Consider the following 24,046-nt stretch of genomic DNA (forward strand, 5'->3'; position numbering starts at 1 on the left):
TTTGCTGGGATTAAGGGCATCAAAGATGGGGTGAGTGAGTGGTTGAGCAGATCGATGACTGCAGAAATATTGTGGTGAATGGAGGGCTAAAGTCTAGACAATTGGCAGTTTGAAAGTACACTTGTAATTGACTTGGGGAGAGTCTTTCCAGGTTCAACATGTAAGAAAGTGGGGTTGGAAATGGGAAGGGTGGATAAGGATGGTGAGCAATTCAAGGAAATGGTCAGAGATGGCTTTATTTGTTATCAAGACTATGGGAGTAGAGAGGCCATGTGAGATGGCAAGGTCCCGGGGGTGCCCGTAACTAAGGGCTGGAGAGTTTTAATGGAGGGAGAGGTTTAGGGAGGACATGGGGGCAGTGAAATCAGATGAGTAAGTAAGGAGAGCTGAGATGGAGATTGAAATCACTCAGATACTGCATCAAAAGCTCAGGTAGTTAAGTGCCCTTTTAGGCAAAGGCAGTGCAGTCTTGCTTTGGGCCATACTGAGCACAATTACCTGGTAAACAAGAGAGATATTTAGTCATGGAACTACATGACATTCTGCACATGGGAGAAAGTGCAGAAATAATTTACTAGGATGTTACCAGGATTGAGGAACGATTGAGCAGGCTTGGGCTCTTTTCTCTGGAAAAGAGACTAAGAGGAGACCTAATAGAGATCTTTAAAATTATGAAGGGATTTGATAGGGTGAATGTGGAGAAATTGTTTCCACTTGTGGGTGAGTCCAGAACAAGGGGGCGTAAATATAAGATAATCCCTAACAGATCAAGTAAAGAATTTAGGAGGAATTTCTTTACATGTAGAGTAGTGAGAACGTGGAATTCGCTGCCAAATGGAGTGGTTGAAGCAGATAGCATTGGTGAATTTAAGAGGATACTTGATGCATACCAGAGGAAGAAGGGAATAGAGGGATACAGGAGCAGAGTGGGACGAGGTAATTAGAGTGGGAGGAGGCTCATGTGAAGTATAGACACCAGAATAGACCAGTTGGGCCAAATGGCCTATTTTTGTGCTGTATTATATGTAGTTCCATGAATATTTTCATAAAAGATTGCAGGGTCAGTCAGTAATGTACCCGCACTTTTTGTTGTACACAATAAAAGTGCAAGCATGCATGAGAGCTTTAGCAGAGCTGGTAAGTATCCAAAACTGGAACAGCAACTATTAATATTATCTGTATAACTCTGGACTTTACCCTATTTGTTTTTCTCTATTTGACTTGGAACAAATCACAGAGGTAAACTTTTTTAACCGGCTTGTGACAAATATCATGTTTGTTTTCTTTGAGTTGTCCTGGTTCCTGATTTGGAGAGAGGTGGTCCAATTGGACATGTTAAAGTATCTTCTACTCCGATAATTGTTCCCATTAAAATTTATACACAATTAAAAACACATAAAAAATAATTTCATAATTACATGTAATATGTGCTGAGCTATGGTAAGGGTAACGATTGTGCAGCTGTTTATTGTATTTCGCTATTGCCCAGGAGATATCATCTTATGTCTTGGAGGATGGAAATGATCAATGGTAGTGACTCTTTAATTCACAGTTGTCAGGACATAAACTTTTGAAAACAAAAGTAACTTTTGATTTCAGTGCCAGAAATACTATAGCAGCTCTCAGAGGATTAATGGTTGCTGAGTTTTTCAGTCCCATGTCCTGAATATGTGTGCGATATTTGGAAGAGGAATTAAGCTTTGGAAGTCTTGTTGCACTCTTAACAATAGAATAGGGGTGGCCTGATAGCTCAAGCAGTTAAGTGCTTGACTTGCAACTAAAAGGTTGTCAGCCCAATTCTTGGGGCTGGCTGTCATTCACACTGATCTGCCTCAGTGTCGTCAGATTGCTGGCTTGAACCCTGTACAGCAGTGAAATGTTCTATTTGAGGAGGAGGAAAAAGGGACGTTGTTCAGCTCGTCACACTTCAATTGCACCTCCAGCAAGCTGGTCATTAGCATCACTGATGGGGATTACGGTGAAGTCTGTGCCCAGGAAGTCTCCGACCATCTCTACACACCAAATTTAAGGAGCAAGAAGGGAACATACAGGCAGTAAAGGGATGAGGAGATAAAAGAGCAGTTATACTAAATCTGTTAAATGTACAAAGTGCATTTTAAACATATTGTGCGATGCAGCCAAAATGTCAGCAGGATAGGAAGCCTATTTACAGTGAAGTTACTGATTAAACAAAGTGAAATTTGAAAATACTGCACTTTTACACAATCTGTGGCAATCCCATGGATATGTAGGCGAACAGCAGGACAGTACAATGTAACCGAGGACAGGCACGCTGATTGGGGGATTTGATCTATGTTGCCTGCTGCTAGTTTAAACCTACTGTTTACTGCTATTTGATTATCTATATATTTTTTCAGTGTATTGACTGTGTTATAAGGCACAAACAGACGTACAGGATTTGGATGGCTTTGTATGCTGTGGGGTCAGATCTTGAATATTTTATGACTGTAAGCTGAAATGAGAGCTTTGACCACACTCCCAGTTTTTATAATGCATCATAGGATCTTCTTTGGTGCTGCTCATGGGTAGGCCACACACCAGGGACTGAAGCAGTTGAGAGGGGAATATCATACGGGACCAGACAGCTGAATAATTGGGTGAAGTTGGAGCTGGGGTGTGAGTAGAGCAGGACACGAGGCCTGAGTTAAAGCAAGAATGAAGTTAGTATCTGGGAACTGGGAGCAGCAAAGTCTGGGGTGTAAGGCAGACAGAAATGTTCCAAGGTCTGAGGTTGGGACTGACACATTCCTAGGGCTGATGGAGGCTTGTGAGAGTGTCAGGATTGGATAATTTTTTTAAAAACGCAAATGTTGCAAATCTAAAATAAAAATAGAAAATGCTGAAAATACACCCAAAACATTAACTTTTTTTATTTCCCCTCTCTCTACAGGGGCTAACTGATTTGCTGTTTATTTCCAGATTTTTTTGTTTTATTTGGGGTGGTTTGGTTCTGTATTATATACAACATGTTTTCCCTATTATTCTCCATTATATATTACAAGCCCTTGAATATAATTGGTTACATTCTTTTTCCAATTAAGGTTACCTCAGAGAGTGTTCAAAAGTTCATGCTTTTATTTTTGATTTTAATATAAAAAAAACACAGCTACTTTCACTAGTCCTAATACTTTGGCTCTTGTACCTTACATCACTCTCATGGGTGAGTGCCATTTCCCCATACTTTCGAGACTGTCTATCTTTGCCTTGAGGTCTAAGTAAGAACTCAGTAATGTGCCCCAGAAATGAATAGCAAATCCTGTTTGATAATTGCGTTCAGCTCCTGGACTTATCCTATGCCACCATAATATCTCGCTCTAGTCTTCAAAAGCAATAGAGCTTCATATCAGACCTTGTTTTAAGTTTAAAATATCAAGCAAATCTATTTTACAAAAGATGAGCATGCACCATAAGAAACTATCATATAATATAGTTTTATATTTACAGTGGACAACCTTCTATCTAACTCTTTGAGTGGACTAAATAATAAAAAGATCACAACTTTAGAACTAAACTAATCCTTAGTAAATAACTTCAAAAATACACAAACAATTTCTCCTTCCTTTGAGGAATGTTAAATTGACTGGTACTTATAGAATCATAGAAAGTTATGGCACAGAAGGAGGCCATTCGGCCCATCGTGTCCGTGCTGGCCAAGAAAGAGCTATCCTGCTTAATCCCACTTTCCAGCACTTGGTCCACAGCCCTGTAGGTTACGGTACTTCAAGTGCACATCCAAGTACTTTTCATATGAGTTGAGCTTTTCTGCCTCTACCACCCCTTCAGGCAGTGAGTTCCAGACCCCCACCACCCTCTGGATGAAAAAATTTCTCCTCAACTCCCCTCTAATCCTTCTACAAATTCCTTTAAATCTATACCCCTTGGTTACTGACCCCTCTGCTAAGGGAATAGGTCCTTCCTATCCACTCTATCTAATCCCGTCATAATTTTATATACCTCAATTAAATCTCCCCATAGTCTCCTTTATTCCAAAGAAAACAACCCCAATCTATCCAATCTTTTCTCATAGCTAAAATTCTCCAGCCCTGGCAACATCCTCGTAAATCTCCTCTGTACCCTCTCTAGTGTAATCACATCTTTCCTGTAATGTGGTGACCAGAACTGTACGCAGTACTCAAGCTGTGGCCTAACCAATATTTTATACAGTTCTAGCATAACCTCCCTGCTCTTATATTCTATGCCTCTGCTAATAAAGGAAAGTATCCCGTATGCCTTTTTAACCACCTCATCTACCTGTTCTGCTACCTTCAGGGATCTGTGGACATGCACTCCAAGGTCCCTTTGCTCCTCTACACCTCTCAGTATCCTCCCATTTATTGCCCTTGCCTTGCTTGCCCTCCACAAATGCATTACCTCACACTTCTCTGAGATTTTAAACAAGTTTCAAAATCTCATGGGATTTTCCAACTGCTCCACATTTAAACAGCACAGTCTTTTTTTTAATATCCCAGAAAATAATAATCGGGATTTCCTGGATTTTAAATATCTAACCAGTTAAATTCAAAAAAGGAATTGTTAATCAAAGTGAACCAATCACACAGCCTTTTGTAAGTTTGAATGATTCCTATCTCAGACCTGTAATTGACAAAATTTGCAACATTCTATCAGGATAGGTATGGTACAAGATTCTGGTTGTTAAACTTCCCCATCAGTAATCTCAATAAAATTACGATGCAGCCCATTTTTCTTCTACGACACATATTAATTTGATGTATTGGAGTAAAACACAAATAAAGGTACAGTGTAACTGTGTGAGAAAGAAAGAATCAAACAAACAAACAAACTTGCATTTATATAGTGCCTTTCACAAACTTAGGGCGTCTGTTGTAATGTAGGGAAACATGGCAGCTAATTTGCACACAGCAAGGTCCCACAGACAGCAATGAGATAATGAACAGATAATCTGTTTTAGTGATGTTGGCCGAGACACCGGGGGAGAACTCCCCTGCTCTTCTTTGACTACAGCCATGGCATCTTTTACGTCCACCTGAGAGGACAGACGGGACCTGTTTAACATCTCAGCCAAGGTCGACACCTCATTACGGCTTTGGGGACAGAAGTGAACGAGAAAATGTCATGATGGGGGTGAAATTGGTTTACATCAGTAGCGCGAAATGGACCCATAATGGAAAAGAAAATCAGGCATGGTGTAAAATGGGCAGCCGATTTGCTCTGAGTCCGTTTTGTGCTACCAGCGAAGACCAATTTCACCCCTGACGTGTTTCACCTCACATTGCATGCAAACCAATGAATGAAAGGTTTATTTGTCAAACACTTTCCAGGGAGATAATAAAGCTAAATGTGGAAGTTTGGGGGTTTCAGGTGCTTCTGGTTGACCCTGCAACACCAGAGCCCCCTTACAAGACTATCTCTATACAAAGCTGGCCCTTCTCCAGACAGTATCCAGGGATAAGTCGAACATTGGTCAGATTGGGAGCCTCCCCTTGTATGAATGAACTTAAAAATCCCTGGGAAGGACAGGAGAGTGCATCTCAAAGTCCCTGTTTACTTTGGCGGTTTGAGCTGGCAGCATGTGGCTGAGGAGCAGTGCGAAGGGCTTAAGCCGTGTCGTGCTGACAGAGCTGAGCCGAGCTGCGACCAGTGAAGCGGGACAAGTCATGCAGGGGAGCCGGCAACTGGCGCGGGTCTATGTGAGCCGGCGGATCCCGCAAGAAGGGGTGCAGCTACTCCGGGACTCTGGCATGTGAGTAAGGAAAAGGGAACCAGGGGACTGGGGACAGGTGAGAGGGCCAGTGTCCTCATTCCTGCTGCAGGAAAATATTTAAAAACCACGGACTATTTCTAAACTTCACTTGCCGAAATTAACCCTTCAGTCGCCAAGAATAAACCGCTACTTGAGGCTATGAAACTTGAAATTGTTTAATATATCCCCAACTCACCATCTTGGTACTGAAGAGGAGTTGATCAGTAAGATAAGAGACTGGGACCAGTTCCAGTTAATCAGATTCCACAACACAACAACTTGCATTTATAAAGTGCCTTTAACGTAGTAAAACATCCCACAGCGCTTCGCAGGAGAGTTAGCAAACAAAATTTGACACCCAGCCACAAAAGGAGATATTAGGACAGGTGGCTTGGTACCAGAGGTAGGTTTTAAGGAGTGTCGTAAAGAAGGAGAGGGAGGTAGAGAGGCGGAGAGGTTCAGGGAGGGAATTCCAGAGCTTAAGGCCTAAGCAGCTGAAGGCACGGCCGTCAATGGTGGAGTGATTAAAATCGGGGATGTGCAAGAGGCAAGAATTGGAGGAGCGCAGAGATCTCAGAGGGTTGTAGGGCTGGAGGAGTTTACAGCGATAGGGAGGGGTGAGGCCATGGAGGGATTTGAAAACAAGAATGAGAATTTTAAAATCGCGGGTCCCCGGACCGGGAGTCAATGTAGATTCAGTGAGAAGAAAGAGCTGGAGAGACCATGAGGGAGAGAACAACGAGCTGACCCTGTTCATAAGGTTTTCACATCACTATAAAGGTCTTTACTAGTCAAGTTGTTTTTGTATTTGCTCTCCCATGAAGGGAAAACAAGGAATTTCTTTCCACTTTTCTTCCCTTGCAATATTGTTTTTTCCCCTGGCCCCCTGCCCGGTCTCCCTGGGGATCAGCCTTTGCTCCCCTTCCTGCCTGGGCTCCCTGGGGATCAGCCTTTGCTCCCCTCCCTGCCCTGGCTCTCTGAGGATTGACCTTTGCTCCCCTCCCTGCCCTGGCTCTCTGAGGATTGACCTTTGCTCCCCTCCCTGCCCTGGCTCTCTGGGGATTGACCTTTGCTCCCCTCCCTGCCCTGGCTCCCTGGGGATTGACCTATGGTCCCCTCCTCCTTGGGGATTGGCCTATGCTATCCTCCCTACCCGGGCTCTCTGGCAATTGACCTTTGCTCTCCTCCCTGTCCTTGCTCTCTGGAGGGTTTTGACGTCTCACTAGAATCCAATACTACATGCACTGGATGTCCTGCTGTTAACTCAAGAAAAGAAAAAAGAAAAACTGCAAATGCTGGAAATACACAGCTGGTCGGTTAACATCTAAAAGAGAAAAGACCGGTCATGACATTTAGGGTCACTCACCTCTTGCAATACCTCATTCAAGTGACCACAAGCAACTTTGAGAGGAGTGGTGGCAAAGCATAGGGGCATCACAGCGAGCCCAGTCCACACACAGACATATGCATACACAGACACTTACTTTCCTGGGGAGGGGGACCCTAACGCTAGTTACAATCCATTGGGTACCTGAGCCATACAGACTGGCCAGTAATGGTGTGATAGGTGTGCTGCAATTGGCCTCAGTATCACTGTGTTAGGAGGAGAAAATCAGCCAGGGCTCCTGTCCCTGATCACTATCCAGCGGCCCCTACTGGACGTACACATGTACGCACATTGGGTAAGGACAGGATCGAGTTTGGCTGTGACGCCCCTGATATCAAATAGTCTGCTGACACTCACTGTCCAGGTTCACACATGACCAAAAGCCAGTTTGGCAGATACCAGAGAGTTGTCAGTGACTATAGACCCGTATCCAGCAAGGAATCAATGCCTTCGGTAAAGGGAGGGAGGATTACAAATCTTTTGAGATCATAAAATATGAATCATAGAATCATAGAAAGGTTACAGCAAGGAAGGAGGCCTTTCGGCCCATCGAGTCCCTGCTGGATACATGCAAGAGCAATCCAGCTAGTCCCACTCCCCCACCCCATCCCTGTAGCCCTGCAAATTTCCTCATGTCAAGTATTTATCCAGTTCTCTTTTGAAAGCCACAATTGAATCTGCCTCCACCACTCCCTCGGGCAGTGCATTCCAGATCCTAACCACGCGCTGTGTAAAAAAGTTTTTCCTCATGTCACCTTTGGTTTTTTTGTCAATAACCTTAAATTTATGCCCTCTGGTGCTTGACCCTTCCGCCAATGGGAACAGTTTCTTTATCTATTCTGTCTAGACCCTTCATGATTTTAAATACCTCTATCAAATCTCATCGCAACCGTCTCTGTTCCAAGGAGAAAAACCCCAGATTCTGCAGTCTATCCACGTAACTGAAATCCCTCATCCCTGGAATCATTCTAGCAAATTTCCTCCGCACCCTCTCCAAAGCCCCCACATCCCTCCCAATGTGCGGTGCCCAGAACTGGACACAATACTCCAGTTGTAGTCGAACCAGAGCCCTACAAAGCTTCACCGCGACCTCCCCACCCCTGCACTCCACGTCTCCACCTACAAAGCCCAGGATTCCGCAAGCTCCCTCAACCGCCCTCCCAACCTGCCCCACCACCCTCAACGACCCGTGCATGCACATCCCCAGATCCCTCTGCTCCTGTACCCCTCCCAGAACCGAAGAAAAATAGTAACTAGTGATGTTGTGCTGCACAATGTCAGCTCTCCAGTCATGACCTTATTCTAGTCTGTAAGAAGATGAAGCGGGAAATTAGAAAAGGCTGTTTGGCTCAAGAGGGTTGCTCCTTCCAAGTGCACTGTTCAATTTACCCTTCCCGCTGGTTTAATCTCCTGACGGAAAGTTCTGCACAAATATTCACTGATCCCCAAGGTGTTCCAGCAAAATATTAATTCCCACAATTTCAATATTTAACCTTGGCCTCCTGCCTTCCATAGACAACATGACACCAGCAGCAGAGGGCTAGGTGTACCATGAATTACTTGATGATCTCCATCCATGTGTATCACTTCAGCTCCTTTTTCAGTTGTCTCCACCCGACTTCTTTTATGGAGATAACCCAAAAAATATAATGTTTTGGGAAACATGTGGGTAATGTCAAAAGAGCAACCAAGCTGAAATTTGTTACCTCAATTCTAATTTTAAAACACTGTGTTGAGGGAAAATCATACAGTGTTCCTAAATGTAATATTGAGTGCCAAATTTAGAATGCTACTTTGCACTATACATGCTGTGCTTTGGAGATGGCTGCAATACATCAAGAGTGCTGTGTGTGTCTCTCTTTTAATAATATACTACAGGATGACCATTGTGCATCAAGAGCAACTCTTATGGTTAATCACTAGATTTTGCCTATATAACAAAAATGACTGCACTTCAAAGTGTCTCAATGTATGTGAAGCGCTTTAGGTGTTTCAGAGAGATGTGAGAAGATGCTATATAAATGCAAATTCGAACTTTGAAGGAAAAAATAATCAAAAACACCAGTGTAAACTAGGAAATTCTGTTAAGTCTAGACCTCTAATTCTTAAAAAGAAAAAGTATGTAAACAAGTCAAGGTGGCCTTGATCTTACCTAACTTTTACGTCTTGTTACTGGGCAGCATAACATGTTATAAGGGTCAGTCATTGAGCTGTGTATGGCACACGGTCCCACTATACTTCCCCGAAAAATGATCCCTTCGGCAGATTAAAGTGCCCACCAGTTACGATGCGTGATGATGATCAGGTTAATTTGGACTTTGTCGCTGGGAATTTCCTCGGGGCCTCCCTTGTTCCACTGCCGTAACTTCAGTGGAAACCCTGTTTACACGTGCCAAAGAGTGGAAAAAGCCCTGTGGAAATTCCCGGCGTGTGTTTGGAGAGCCAGAAATTTGGTTCCTTAGGAGTCAAAGCCAAAACTGAAGTCTAAATTTTAACACCACTTGTTCTCCTTAGCTTACGGTGCCACCTTCTTCAATATGGTATGTACCAGTTTCAGCAGACGTTAAGGAACATGGGTAAGAATTACCACCACTTTGAGCTGCAGATCAGATAAGCACAGACACCAATGGGGGGGGGAGGGGGTGAATTTCTGCCGGGCCTTTCCCACTCCGCTGCCATAACTTTGGAAATTCGGAATTCCCACGTAAACGAGGTTTTCCGCCGCAGTAACGTTGGTGAAGAGGGAGAAACCCCAAGGAAATTCACTCCTCCCCCATAAAAATTCTTTCCCTCATCCACTAGATGACTAGGATCACACAGACCTATACCTATCTGTATACCTGCCTTTAACCACCCCCCCCCACTCCACCCTCGTTTAAAAAAAAGAGGTACATCGTCATCTGAGAGGTAAAAACTTATTTTTAGATGCAATATCCATTGCTGCATAAACAACTGCAATGAGTTCTTGCAGGAAATGTTTAACTTTTTACACTAAAATATTGAAAGTATTTAGATGTGAATCAATCATGTCTCGCGTTTCTAAAATGTTACACCAATCATGTAGCTCCGACAATAATGTTATTCTAATTAGCCGTGTACTTTTAAAAAAATGTGGTTATCTGTTTTTGCTCTATCGCTATAAAGAGACAGGCAAGCTTGTCTTGGTGGTGAGCTGGCCCAGCTCAGTTTGACTCAGCTTCCTGCTGCTCACCCTGTTCCACTGAACATTTAAAAACAAATTAATAAGGAAACCCAGATGAAGGGCCAAGGCTTAGGCTGAAAAGAATTATAGAGAAGGTGAGGTAAATTGGGAAGTGGCGATGGCAAGTTTGGGTTTTAAAAGCCTGAAGATTGTTAGAAAAAGGAAAGACTGAGGGAGGTAGAGAGAGAAGTGAGGAGTTATATTCTGAGAAAGAGTGAGTTAGAGTAGGAGACCATGTGAGTGGTGATTTCTACACAGTAGAGAGCAGAGAGAGGGTGTGGGGCCAGCATATTTGGAAATGGGTTCAAACTTCACCCTCTTCTGGAAAAGTAAATGATTCCTACAAATCCTTCACCGGCCACAGATTAAAAGTCTGGCCCTGATAGGAGAATCGAGATCCAGAAACCCTTTAGGTGAAGGCCATCTCAAAACCTTTCGTGAATTATCTCCAAACTCTTATCAACCCTTTGGTAACTAGCAGTCTACAAAGTTGACTCCCCCTCCACCCCCAACACATAAACCCACAGTGTAATCTCAAATCCAAACTCAGGTATCTCTTATCTGATTCAATGCCGCCACTACAGAAAATGTCAGAAAACAAATGCAACTGTTCAGTACCCAGAGACTGGAGAAGATCTGTCCCACCTGTGACAGAATGTCATATAGTCCTTTGAAAACTGCAGAATGTAAAGTCCTTCATTTCCCCCTACAACCTCTGTCAGGGTGCACCACTTCCCCAGTACGGCACTGAAGTGCCAGCCTAGATTAAGTGCTCAGGTCTCTAGAGAGGGGCTTGAACCCATGACCTCTGACTCACTGGCGAGGGTGCTGCCACTGAGCCAAGGCTGACACAGTGAGAGTTGGATGATGGCAGGGAAATGGAGACTTCTGCCTTATGAAGGACTTTGGCAGTGAGAGTTTGGACGGGAGAACAGGCAGGTGTGGAGTGACTTTATTTGGTGAATCAACCTTTATTTATTGAAAGATATGGGCTCTCAGTTGTGCTCTCCTTGCTCTGGCTGCTGGCTCTCCTGTTCCACTTCCACTCCTTCCTGCACTCCCATCTCATGCTGTGGGGCTGCACCTCCTCCCCCTCGTCAACATCATCGTCTTCAGGTTCAGGAAGCAGCAAGTCTTTCTTCATGGTATTGTTAATGAAGCACTCCACATGCTATAATTATCCTGGAGACTCTGGCTGCAGTGCTCTACCTAAAGCAGGACTTCAGAATGCCCATAGTCTGCTCTATTGCAACAACAACTTGCATTTATATAGCATCTTTAACATAGTAAAATGTCCCAAGACACTTCACAGGAGTGTTAACAAACAAAATTTGATATGGAGCCACATAAGGAGATATTAGAACAGGTGAAAGAGGTAGGTTTTAAGGAACGTCTTAAAGGAGGAGAGAGAGGTAGAGAGGCAGAGAGGTTTAGGGAGGGAATTCCAGAGCTTAGGGCCTAGGCAGCTAAAGGCATGGCCGCCAATGGTGGAGCAATTAAAAATTGATGACGTGCAAGAGTCCAGAATTGGAGGAGCGCCGAGATCTCAGAGGGTTGCAGGGCTGGAGGAGGTTACAAAGATAGGGAGGGGCAAGGCCATGGAGGGATTTGAAAACAAGAATGAGAATTTTAAAATCAAGGCCTTGCTGAACTGGGAGGCAATATAAGTCAGCGAGAACAGGGGTGATGGGTGAATGGGACTTGGTGCGAGTTAGAATACGGGCAGCAGAGTTTTGGATGAGCATAAGTTTATGAAGGATGGAAGTTGGGAGGCCGGTCAGGAGAGCATTGGAATAGTCAAGTCTAGAGTTGACAAAGGCATGGATGAGGGTTTCAGCAGCAGATGAGCAGAGGTAGGGGCGGAGATGGCAGATGTTACGGAGGTGGAAGTAGGCGACCTTGGTGATGGAGTGGATATGTGATCGGCAGCTCATCCCAGGGTCAAATAAGCACCAAGGTTATAAACGGTCTGGTTCAGCCTCAGGCAGTGGCCAGGGAGAGGGGTGGAGTTGGTGGCTAGGGAACGGAGTTTGTTGCAGGGACCAAAGACAATGGCTTCGGTCTTCCCAATATTTAGTTGGAGGAAATTTCTGCCCATCCAGTATGGGATGTCGGACAAGCAGCATGACAAATCAGAGGCAGAGGAGGGGTTGAGAGAGGTGGTGGTGAGGTAGAGCTGGGTGTCGTCAGCGTACAAGTGGAACCTGATGTAGTGTTTTTGCATGATGTCGCCGAGGGGCAGCAGGTAGATGAGAAATCAGGGGGGCGAGGATAGATCCTTGGGGGACTCCAGAGGTAATGGTGCGGGAGCGGGAAGAGAAGCCTTTGCAGGTGATTCTCTGGCTACAACTAGATAGATAGGAATGGAACCAGGTGAGGACAGTCCCACCCAACTGGACAACGGAGGAGAGGTGTTGGAGGAGGATGCTGTGGTCAACTACGTCAAATGCTGCAGACAGGTGGAGAAGGATGAGGAGGGATAGTTTACCACACTCACAGTCACATAGGATCTCATTTGTGACTTTCATACTTGCTATAGTTGCATGGGCCTCATAAATCAGTTCTCCCCATCTGTTTATGAAAGCTGCACTGGAGTCATCAGCCACGAGTGGAGGGATAACCTTGGTCACCAATTAACCAACCTAATACATGGCCTTGAGTTATTAGGGCTGGAATAGTGGATTGTCCTATGAGGAAAGAGTCATGGCAGCTCCTTGGGTATCTGGCATTGACATATGGGATCAGATGATTAACATCACATATAAGCTGCACATTGGTGGGATGGAAACCCTTTCTGTTTATAAAGTACAGGGGGTTTTCATAGGGGGCATTGAGTAACACATGAGTTCCATTGATTGCTCCCTGTAACCGTGAGAAGCCAGCCATCCAGTCTCTAGAACTGGAGAGCACTCTCTCTTTGCTTCTCCTGTTCCATTAGGAAGGAAATAAATTGTGCAGCCCTCCTGAAGAGAGCATCAGTGACATTCTTGATGCAGCGGTAAACTGCTGACTGGCTAATGAAGCACAGGTCACCATGTGTTGCCTGGAAGCATCCAGATGCAAAGAAGTTTAAGGCAGTGGTGACCTCGAGTGGTACAGACAATGCTGTTCTCCTGGTGAAAGTGTCCTCATCCTCCTCCTCCTCTGCATAACACAAAAATAAAGGTATTCCCAAAGGGAAACCCATGCCTGGAGTGCTGAGCAACACTTTGGGCAGAGCTGAGTAAAGTAACAGCAAAAGACCTGACTCATCCCCCAAAGTTCTTTAAAGAACTCTATGTAGGCAAGGCAACACCAGTCTTCAGTATGAGCACACAAAATGGCTTCCTCCAAGCTGCATCCGCCTCAGCGATACCTGCTGTAGCCTCTACCACCACAGTTATTGGCATTAATTATTTGGGGCAAAAATGAAGGGGAATAGGTCGGAGAGGCCTCGCCACACTGTCCCAATCCATGGATTCTAATCCTAAAGCATGGTGGGAATGGGGCGGACGCATGGTCTCTTCCTGCCACAGAGTCTGTGTCAGACTCTGGACTGTATCTGATCTGTGCTGAGTCGGTCCTGTGTCAGACTCTGGACTGTATCTGATCTGTGCTGAGTCGGTCCTGTGTCAGACTCTGGACTGTAACTGATCTGTGCTGAGTCAGTCCTGTGTCAGACTCTGGACTGTAACTGATCTGTGCTGAGTCGGTCCTGTGTCAGACTCTGGACTGTATCTGATCTGTGCTGAATTAATCCTTTTGAGTGCTTATTACCAAGACTGGTTGCAAAAGAGCTTTATTCCCAGAACTGACATCCCTCACATTGATGAACATAAATACAATAATAAAAAAACGTAAAATAGACAAATACATCTCCATATATTAAACCTCTACAGAGAAGATGTAAAAGTCCATGTAAATTTATGAAGTCAGTGTTTAATATATGTACATAATACCCAGCTATTCACATTCACTCAACTCTATCCATTAAAGTAAGTCCCGGAATACTACTTACTAACAGATCAGACACACGGCCGTTATGAAATGTCAACTAAAGGTTGCAGTCTTCGAACAAATTATTTATTTTATTGGAAGGAAGGATAATTCCCAAACATCTAATTTAATACCAAATACAAGGTCATTCTTTGATTACACATTGGTTTGAATTTGTTTACTGGTTAAACCAACACTTTTACCCCAAACACCTTTCTGTTTTGCACCAGGGGGTTAACATGTGCACTGTGGCATTGACGATTAACTCCAACATGTCTGTGTTTTACTGTAATTTTGTTCCTACAAAAAGAGATGTTTAGCTGTAAAGTACAATGAGACATTGGCAACGTGCTGCACAGGACTAGCCCTCTGGTGCCAGCCTTGCCTCTGAGTCAGAGGGCCGTGGGTTCAAATCTCACTCCAGGATTTAAATACATAGGCTTAGAAATTGGTTGACGCTGGGCCAGGTTTACAGGTGTAAAATGGGGGCCAAAGCCATCTATTATGGTGTGATGAGTGTACTGCCCACCATATTGGTAAGAGCAGAAAAAGAGGCATCCAGGGTCCAAACCCAAAACAGGCATTAGGTCCTTTGCATGTTCAAATAAGTGGCCCCCTTTGCAAAATTGGTCGCTTGGAACCCAGGAAAATGTGGTCTACCTGCGGCCTTACCGGTTGTCCTTAAAGGGACCGCTGGAGGCTGCCACCAAAAAGGTACGTTTGTTAAAAAAATACTCACCGGAATGCAGAGCCGAAAACCATTGCCGGCTCTCGTTCGGCTCCCTCCCGATCGCCTCCCCCATCCCCTTTCCAGGACCTACCTGAGGGCCGCTGCATCCTGTTGAAATCCAATGCCAATTTGCCAGCAAGCTGCCCGGGGATGCCCAGCATGCGTTCGTGGCTCACCAGTCTCATTTAAATCAATTCCAGCACAGGGATTATTCCCTGCGTCCAGTTCACGCCAGCAGGATGACACAAACCAATTTCTAGGCCATAATCTAGGCTGACACTTCAGTGCCATACTGAGGGAGTGCTGCATTGTTGGAGGTGCTGCCTTTCAGGTGAGGTGTTAACTGGGGCACCATCTGCCTGTTCAGATGAATGTAAATAGATCCTGGTGTCCTGACCAACATTCCTTCTTCAACCAAAGCAGATTAACTAGTCATTTGTCTCAACACTTTTTGAGGGACCCTGCTATATTTGCTTAAAAGCAGTAGTGACTGTACTTCAGAAGTAATTTTTTAAAATTCATTCTCTGGATATGGGTGTCGCTGGCCAGGCTGGCATTTATTGCCCATCCCTAGTTGCCCTTGACTAGGTGGTGGTGAGCCTTCTTCTTGAGCCACTGCAATCTGTGTGATGAAGGTAGTCCATAGTACTGTTAGATAGGGTGTTCCAGGAATTTGACCCAGCGATAATGTGGGAAAGGCAATATATTTTCAAGTCAGGATGGTGTGTGATTTGGAGGGGAACTTGGAATTGGTGGTGTTCCCATGCACTTGCTGCCCTTGTCCTTCTAGTTGGTGGAGGTCGCTGGTTTAAGAGGTGCTGCCGAAGAAGCCTTGGAGAGTTGCTGCAGTGCATCCAATAGATAGTACACTGGTGGTGGAGGGAGTGGATGTAATTCATCAGTTGTAAAGTGCTTTGGGATATCCTGAGCATTTGAAATGCAGTATATAAATGCAAGTTCTTTCTTAACTAAAAGCTAAATTTCCACCAGAGATTGAAGTTATCCCTGTTTGTAGCATTTGCAGCCTGATTGTCATCTCTATAAAGGGACTCCTGGGCACTCACTGTTTGAGGCACATGTTAATCAATGGTGGAGCCGGGGTGGAGGGGGTCATGACCCCTCCCGCATTCACTTTGTGGTCAGCCAAAACTAACTGCAAATAACTTACTCACTTAACTTTTAAATTCCTGATCACGTTGTGTTTTGAGTCCGCGCGAACGGCAAAATGGCATTGGAGGATGTCATCGTGGTCGCGCTGTGCCAAGTCGGCCAAATCTGGACTTTGACCCCTCCCCAATCCTTTGACCTGAGCTCCGCTCCTGCTTTTAGTGCTACATTTAGAGGGACTTTAAGGCAACCCTTTGGGGCAGGGTAGCATCATTTCAGACAATCTGGATGGATTGTAGGTCTCTGTTTCAGCCACTGCATCACTCTTCATTTACACAAGACATGAGAAAAGGTTCTCAGAATGGGGAGCTTGTGCATTATGCTTGCAGAGTTCTATTTTACAATGTTTTACAAAAGAATTTGCATTCGTATAGTCCCATAGTAGATCTCTCAAATATCCCAAAATACTTCAAATACAATGAATTACCTGGAAGTGCAGAGACTGCTGTTATGTGAGCAAACACAGCAGCCAATTTGCACACAGCAGAGTCTCACAAACAGCAATCGTGCTCCTTGCCTGGGTATTCCAGATCCACTGATAGTGGTGAAATTCCTTCTTATTGTTCTTTAAAGGAAAAAAGTTTTCCTCTGTAATTAAGGAACTCCTAAAGAAATTCCATGTTACAAAGCCATGCACTCCTGCAATTTCATTAGTTGGTTGGTACATTACAAAAAAAACAGGCATTCTCCTATTTTTCATAAGGAATACCCCATTCTCATTATTCTCCACCATTAATCAATGACACAATTTGGTTAATGTGTTATTCAGTTGCTTCACTTCAAAGTGCTTTGGATGAACTTTGATCTTTTTCCTGAAGTGGAATTTTCTGCCAATTGAAACATAATAGATTTAATTTTCCATCTTTTGGATGAGATGTTAGACCAAGGCCCTCTCGGGTAGACATAAAACTGTGTTGTCCAATATTTTAGTCACTAGCCACATGAGGAATTGGGAATCCAGATCTGGCTAATTGCGTTTCTGATTAGTAAATAAAAAATGAGCAATAGACACCATCGTTGGGCATGTGATCTTAATATTCATATTCGCAAGGCGTATGCATGTGAACTTTAATAACCTTTTTTGTGTGTTTGTTGGTAAAATGGTAAGATGAAAAGCAGAGTCCAAGTGTTTTTTAATCGTTGACTGCTTTACTTCCTTGGTTACTGAATGATGGTAGATGTTTATTAAGTAAATATACACATGAAGTACATTTACTTGTATTGTGTGTAAGGTGTTTTCTACTAAAATTAGTGCATGTGGCTAAAACGATAAGACCGTAGCCACACCTCTGGCTAGATGGTGATTTCTGTTGGACAACACAGGTATAAAAGATCGCACTACGCTATTGGTAGATGAGCAGGGGAGTTCTCCCTGATGTCCTGGCCAATGTTTATCCTTCAACCAACATCACTCAAACAGATTATCTAGTCATTATCTCATTGCTGTTTGTGGGATCTTGCTGTGTGCAAATTGGTTGCCGTGTTTCCCTACATTATAACAGTGACCACACTACAAAAAGTATTAATTGGCTGTGAAGCACTTTGAGATGTCCTGAGGTTGTGAAAGATGCTTTATAAATGCAAGTTTGTCCTTTCGTCTTTCTTCAAAGTGGAAATTTAAATGTTTAATTACTCCAGACAAAATGTAAAACTGTTTGCTACCTTATAAAACACATCCTCTTCTATTTACAGCACTCCCATCTCAGACTGATGTGGTGTCTTGGTTTCTGTAATGCAGCCTTCTCTGAAAAGCTTAAAAATCCTTCAAATTAGTATGGCCAGCTGGATAATACACTGGTGTACTGGGTCATAGCATTGGTTTCCATTTTGAACCACAGATTCCCCACTCCAAGATTTTTGTGGTTGAGTTGATTTTCTTTTCCTGAGAAAGAGACAGAATGTGGGGGGTGGGTCTCTCATGGTTCTTGTGCATCCCTTAATAACCAGTTGAAGAGAAGCATCAGTGAGGCGTGAAGTACCTTATTTTTATTGGGGTTGTTCAATTACAATATATACAGTACATTGTGAGAGTGTTGGCTCTGCTTAAATGTCCCTGGGTGGTTTATTGCACATCCCCTCAATTCAAATGTCTGGTCTTGCCAATGGTGTCTTTGGGGCTTTCCCTAGTTGGTCAGTTTGGCCTGTGCCCTCTAGCCCAGTGCCTGCACCATGGCTGTGGCTGATGTGCCTGCTCCTTGTGAGGGCTGTGGTTGATGTGCCTGCACTGTGTGAGGGCTTTAGTTGGTGTACCTGCACCATGTGAGGGCTTTGGTTGGTGTGCCTGCACTGTGTGAGGGCTTTGGTTGGTGTACCTGCACCATGTGAGGGCTTTGGTTGGTGTGCCTGCACCGTGTGAGGGCTTTAGTTGGTGTACCTGCACCGTGTGAGGGCTGTGGTTGGTGTGCCTGCACCGTGTGAGGGCTGTGGTTGGTGTGCCTGCACTGTGTGAGGGCTTTGGCTGGTGTACCTGCATTGTGTGAGGGCTGTGGTTGGTGTGCCTGCACTGTGTGAGGGCTTTGGTTGGTGTACCTGCACCATGTGAGGGCTTTGGTTGGTGTGCCTGCACTGTGTGAGGGCTTTGGTTGGTGTACCTGCACCGTGTGAAGGCTTTGGTTGGTGTACCTGCACCGTGTGAGGGCTTTGGTTGGTGTACCTGCACCGTGTGAGGGCTTTGGTTGGTGTACCTGCACCGTGTGAGGGCTTTGGTTGGTGTACCTGCACCATGTGAGGGCTTTGGTTGGTGTACCTGCACCGTGTGAGGGCTTTGGTTGGTGTACCTGCACCATGTGACGGCTGTGGTTGGTGTGCCTGCACCGTGTGAGGGCTTTGGTTGGTGTACCTGCACCGTGTGAGGGCTTTGGTTGGTGTACCTGCATTGTGTGAGGGCTTTGGTTGGTGTACCTGCACCGTGTGAGGGCTTTGGTTGGTGTACCTGCATTGTGTGAGGGCTTTGGTTGGTGTACCTGCACCGTGTGAGGGCTTTGGTTGGTGTACCTGCACCGTGTGAGGGCTTTGGTTGGTGTACCTGCACCATGTGACGGCTGTGGTTGGTGTACCTGCACCGTGTGAGGGCTTTGGTTGGTGTACCTGCACCATGTGAGGGCTTTGGTTGGTGTGCCTGCACCGTGTGAGGGCTTTGGTTGGTGTACCTGCACCGTGTGAGGGCTTTGGTTGGTGTACCTGCACCGTGTGAGGGCTGTGGTTGGTGTACCTGCACCGTGTGAGGGCTTTGGTTGGTGTACCTGCACCATGTGAGGGCTTTGGTTGGTGTACCTGCACCGTGTGAGGGCTTTGGTTGGTGTACCTGCACCGTGTGAGGGCTTTGGTTGGTGTACCTGCACCGTGTGAGGGCTTTGGTTGGTGTACCTGCACCATGTGAGGGCTTTGGTTGGTGTACCTGCACTGTGTGAGGGCTTTGGTTGGTGTACCTGCACCGTGTGAGGGCTTTGGTTGGTGTACCTGCACCGTGTGAGGGCTTTGGTTGGTGTACCTGCACCGTGTGAGGGCTTTGGTTGATGTGGCTGCACCGTGTGAGGGCTTTGGTTGGTGTACCTGCATTGTGTGAGGGCTTTGGTTGATGTGGCTGCACCGTGTGAGGGCTTTGGTTGGTGTACCTGCACCATGTGACAGCTGTGGTTGATGTGCCTGCACCGTGTGATGGCTTTGGTTGATGTGGCTGCACCGTGTGAGGGCTTTGGTTGGTGTACCTGCATTGTGTGAGGGCTTTGGTTGGTGTACCTGCACCATGTGAGGGCTTTGGTTGGTGTACCTGCACCGTGTGAGGGCTTTGGTTGATGTGGCTGCACCGTGTGAGGGCTTTGGTTGGTGTACCTGCACCGTGTGAGGGCTTTGGTTGGTGTACCTGCACCGTGTGAGGGCTTTGGTTGATGTGGCTGCACCGTGTGAGGGCTTTGGTTGATGTGGCTGCACCGTGTGAGGGCTTTGGTTGGTGTACCTGCACCGTGTGAGGGCTTTGGTTGGTGTACCTGCACCATGTGAGGGCTTTGGTTGGTGTACCTGCACCGTGTGAGGGCTTTGGTTGGTGTACCTGCACCATGTGAGGGCTTTGGTTGGTGTACCTGCACCGTGTGAGAGCTTTGGTTGGTGTACCTGCACCATGTGACAGCTGTGGTTGATGTGCCTGCACCGTGTGATGGCTTTGGTTGATGTGGCTGCATCTAAAAAGGAGGGGGGGAGGAGTCAGGTGAGGGAAAATTTAAAAATCTAATGAGAAAAGTTAAGACAATAGAAGTGTAGTGACTTGGGTAAAGATAAGCAGAGTGTGGCAGGAAGAGACAGAGAGTTTACCGATAATAGTGCAACAACAAGTAAGGTCAAAGCAGGAAAACATGATAAAGGCTCTTTATCTGAATGCACAGAGCATTTGTAACAAGATAGATGAATTAATTGCACAAATAGTGATAAATGGGTTTGACCTAATAGCCATTACTGAGACATGGTTGCAAAATGACTAATGTTGGGAATTAAATATTCCAGACTACATGACATTTAGAAAAGATAGGCAGAATGGAAAAGGAGGGGGTGTAGCCCTGATAATAAAGGATGACATAAGGTCAGTAGTGAGAAAGGATCTTGGCTCGGAGGATCAGGAAGTAGAATCAGTGTGGGTGGAATAAGAAATAACAAGGGGCAGAAAACATTGGTGGGAGTAGTTTATAGGCCCCCTAATAGTAGCAATACCGTTGGACAGAGTATTAATCATGAAATAATAGGAGCTTGTAACAAAGGAAATGCAGTAATGGAAGTGACTTGGAAATATATCACCGTTCCTTCATCGTTGCTGGGTCAAAATCCTGGAATTCCCCACCTAACAGCATTGTGGGAGAACCTTCACCACACGGACTGCAGCGGTTCAAGAAGGCGGCTCACCACCACCTTCTCAATTAGGGATGGGCAATAAATGCTGGCCTTGCCAGCGACGCCTACATCCCATGAACAAATAATTTTAAAAATCACGAGGGACTTTAATCTGCATACAGACTGGGCAAATCAAATTGGCAAAGGTAGTTTGGAGGACGTGTTCATGGAATGTATTCGAGACGGTTTCCTACAGCAATGCGTCATGGAACCAACCAGGGAACAGGCTATTTTAGTTCTTGTGTAATGAGATAGAGTTAATTAGTAAACTCACAGTAAAAGAACCTCTGGGGAAGACCGATCATAATGTGATAGAATTTCACATTGAGTTTGAAAGTAACGTACTTACGTCAGAAACTAAAGTCTTAAACTTAAATAAAGCCAATTACATAGGTATGAGGGGTGAGTTGTCAAAGGTAGATTTAAAATTAAATTAAAGGATTTGACAGTTGAAAAGCAATGGCAAACATTTGAAGAAATATTTCATTATTCTCAACAAATATACATTCCATTCAGAAATAAAAACTCCATGGGAAGAGTGATCCACCTGTGGCTAACTAAAGACGTTAAGGATAATATTAGAATCATAGAATCATAGAAGTTACAACATGGAAACAGGCCCTTCGGCCCAACATGTCCATGTCGCCCAGTTTATACCACTAAGCTAGTCCCAATTTCCTGCATTTGGCCCATATCCCTCTATACCCATCTTACCCATGTAACTGTCCAAATGCTTTTTAAAAGACAAAATTGTACCCGCCTCTAGTACTGCCTCTGGCAGCTCGTTCCAGACACTCACCACCCTTTGAGTGAAAAAATTGCCCCTCTGGACCCTTTTGTATCTCTCCCCTCTCACCTTAAATCTATGACCCCTCGTTATAGACTCCCCTACCTTTGGGAAAAGATTTTGACTATCTACCTTATCTATGCCCCTCATTATTTTATAGACTTCTATAAGATCACCCCTTAACCTCCTACTCGCCAGGGAAAAAAGTCCCAGTCTGTCTAACCTCTCCCTATAAGTCAAACCATCAAGTCCCGGTAGCATCCTAGTAAATCTTTTCTGCACTCTTTCTAGTTTAATAATATCCTTTCTATAATAGGGTGACCAGAACTGTACACAGTATTCCAAGTGTGGCCTCACCAATGCCCTGTACAACTTCAACAAGACATCCCAACTCCTGCATTCAATGTTCTGACCAATGAAACCAAGCATGCCGAATGCCTTCTTCACCACCCTATCCACCTGTGACTCCACTTTCAAGGAGCTATGAACCTGTACTCCTAGATCTCTTTGTTCTATAACTCTCCCCAACGCCCTACCATTAACGGAGTAGATCCTGGCCCGATTCGATCTACCAAAATGCATCACCTCACATTTATCTAAATTAAACTCCATCTGCCATTCATCAGCCCACTGGCCCAATTTATCAAAATCCCGTTGCAATCCTAGATAACCTTCTTCACTGTCCACAATGCCACCAATCTTGGTGTCATCTGCAAACTTACTAACCATGCCTCCTAAATTCTCATCCAAATCATTAATATAAATAACAAATAACAGCGGACCCAGCAGCGATCCCTGAGGCACACCGCTGGACACAGGCCTCCAGTTTGAAAAACAACCCTCTACAACCACCCTCTGTCTTCTGTCGTCAAGCCAATTTTGTATCCAATTGGCTACCTCACCTTGGATCCCATGAGATTTAACCTTATGTAACAACCTAATTAGATTAAAAGAAGAGGCCTGTAATGTTGTCAAGAAGAGTAATAAGCCTGAGGATTGGGAGAGTTTTAGAAACCAACAAAGGACGACCAAAAAATTGATAAAAAGGGAGAAAATAGAATATGAAAGTAAACTAGCAAGAAATATAAAAATGGATTGTAAGAGCAGGGAACGGTAGCATAGTGGTTATGTTACTGGACTAGTAATCCAGAGGTCTGGACTAATAATCTGGAGTCATGAGTTCAAATCATGCTACAACAGCTGGGGAATTTAAATTCAATTAATTAAATAAAAATCTGGAATATAAAAAAACTAGTATCAGTAATGGTGGCCATGGAACTACTGGATTGTTGTAAAAACCTATCTGGTTCCTTTAGGGAAGGAAACCTGTCATCCATCTATATGTGACTCCAGACTCACAGCAATGTGGTTGATTCTTAATTGCCCTCTGAAATGGCATAGCAAGCCAATCAGTTGTATAATCTTGCTACAGCAATTCACGGACCACAGGTAAGGTACCAGACACAAGAAAGGCAAACCAAGCCCAGTCGGCCCTGCAAAGTCCACCTCACTAACATCTGGGGACTTGTACCAAAATTGGGAGAGCTGTCCCACAGACTAGTCAAGCAGCAGCCTGACATAGCCATGCTCACAGTATTAAACCTTTCAGCCAACGTCCCAGTCCCTTCCATTGCCATTCCTGGATATGTCCTGTCCCACTGGCAGGACAGACCGAGCAGAGGTGGTGATACAGTCAGGAGGGAGCAGCCCTGGGAGTCCTCAGCATTGACTCCAAACCCCATGAAATCTCATGGCATCAGGCCAAATATGGGCAAAGAAACCTCCAGCTGATAGCCACCTACCGCCCTCCCTCAGCTGATCAATCAGTCCTCCTCCATGTTGAGCACCACTTGGAGGAAGCAGCGAGGGTAGCAAAGGTACAGAATGTGCTCTGGGTGGGGGACTTCAATGTCCATCACCAAGAGTGGCTCGGTAGCACCACTACTGACCAAGCTGGCCGAGTCCTGAAGGACATAGCTGAAGATCGTTGGGCCTAGGACACTGCCCTGAGGAACTCCTGCAGCAATGTCCTGGAGCTGAGATGATTGGCCTCCAACAACCACTATCATCTTTTTTTGTGCTAGGTATGACTCCAACCACTGGAGAGTTTTCCCCCTGATTCCCATTGACTTCAATTTTACTAGGGGCTCCTTGGTGCTACACTCTGTCAAATGCTG

The 24,046-nt window shown here is 44.9% G+C and overlaps 1 protein-coding gene across 1 annotated transcript in view; it reads left to right on the forward strand.

The window, feature by feature from the left end:
- Positions 1–5,524: 5,524 nt before the first annotated feature.
- The window catches only part of LOC137321126 (glyoxylate reductase/hydroxypyruvate reductase-like), a 68,780-nt gene continuing 50,258 nt past the window's right edge, over positions 5,525–24,046 (forward strand). Inside the window, exon 1 of the mRNA XM_067983351.1 lies at positions 5,525–5,743. Coding sequence (XP_067839452.1) covers positions 5,571–5,743 — 173 coding nt within the window. The 5' untranslated portion in view covers positions 5,525–5,570. The remainder of the gene's footprint in view (positions 5,744–24,046) is intronic.

This window comes from Heptranchias perlo, chromosome 4 (genome assembly GCF_035084215.1).
Source record: "Heptranchias perlo isolate sHepPer1 chromosome 4, sHepPer1.hap1, whole genome shotgun sequence".
Classification (NCBI taxonomy): domain Eukaryota; kingdom Metazoa; phylum Chordata; class Chondrichthyes; order Hexanchiformes; family Hexanchidae; genus Heptranchias; species Heptranchias perlo.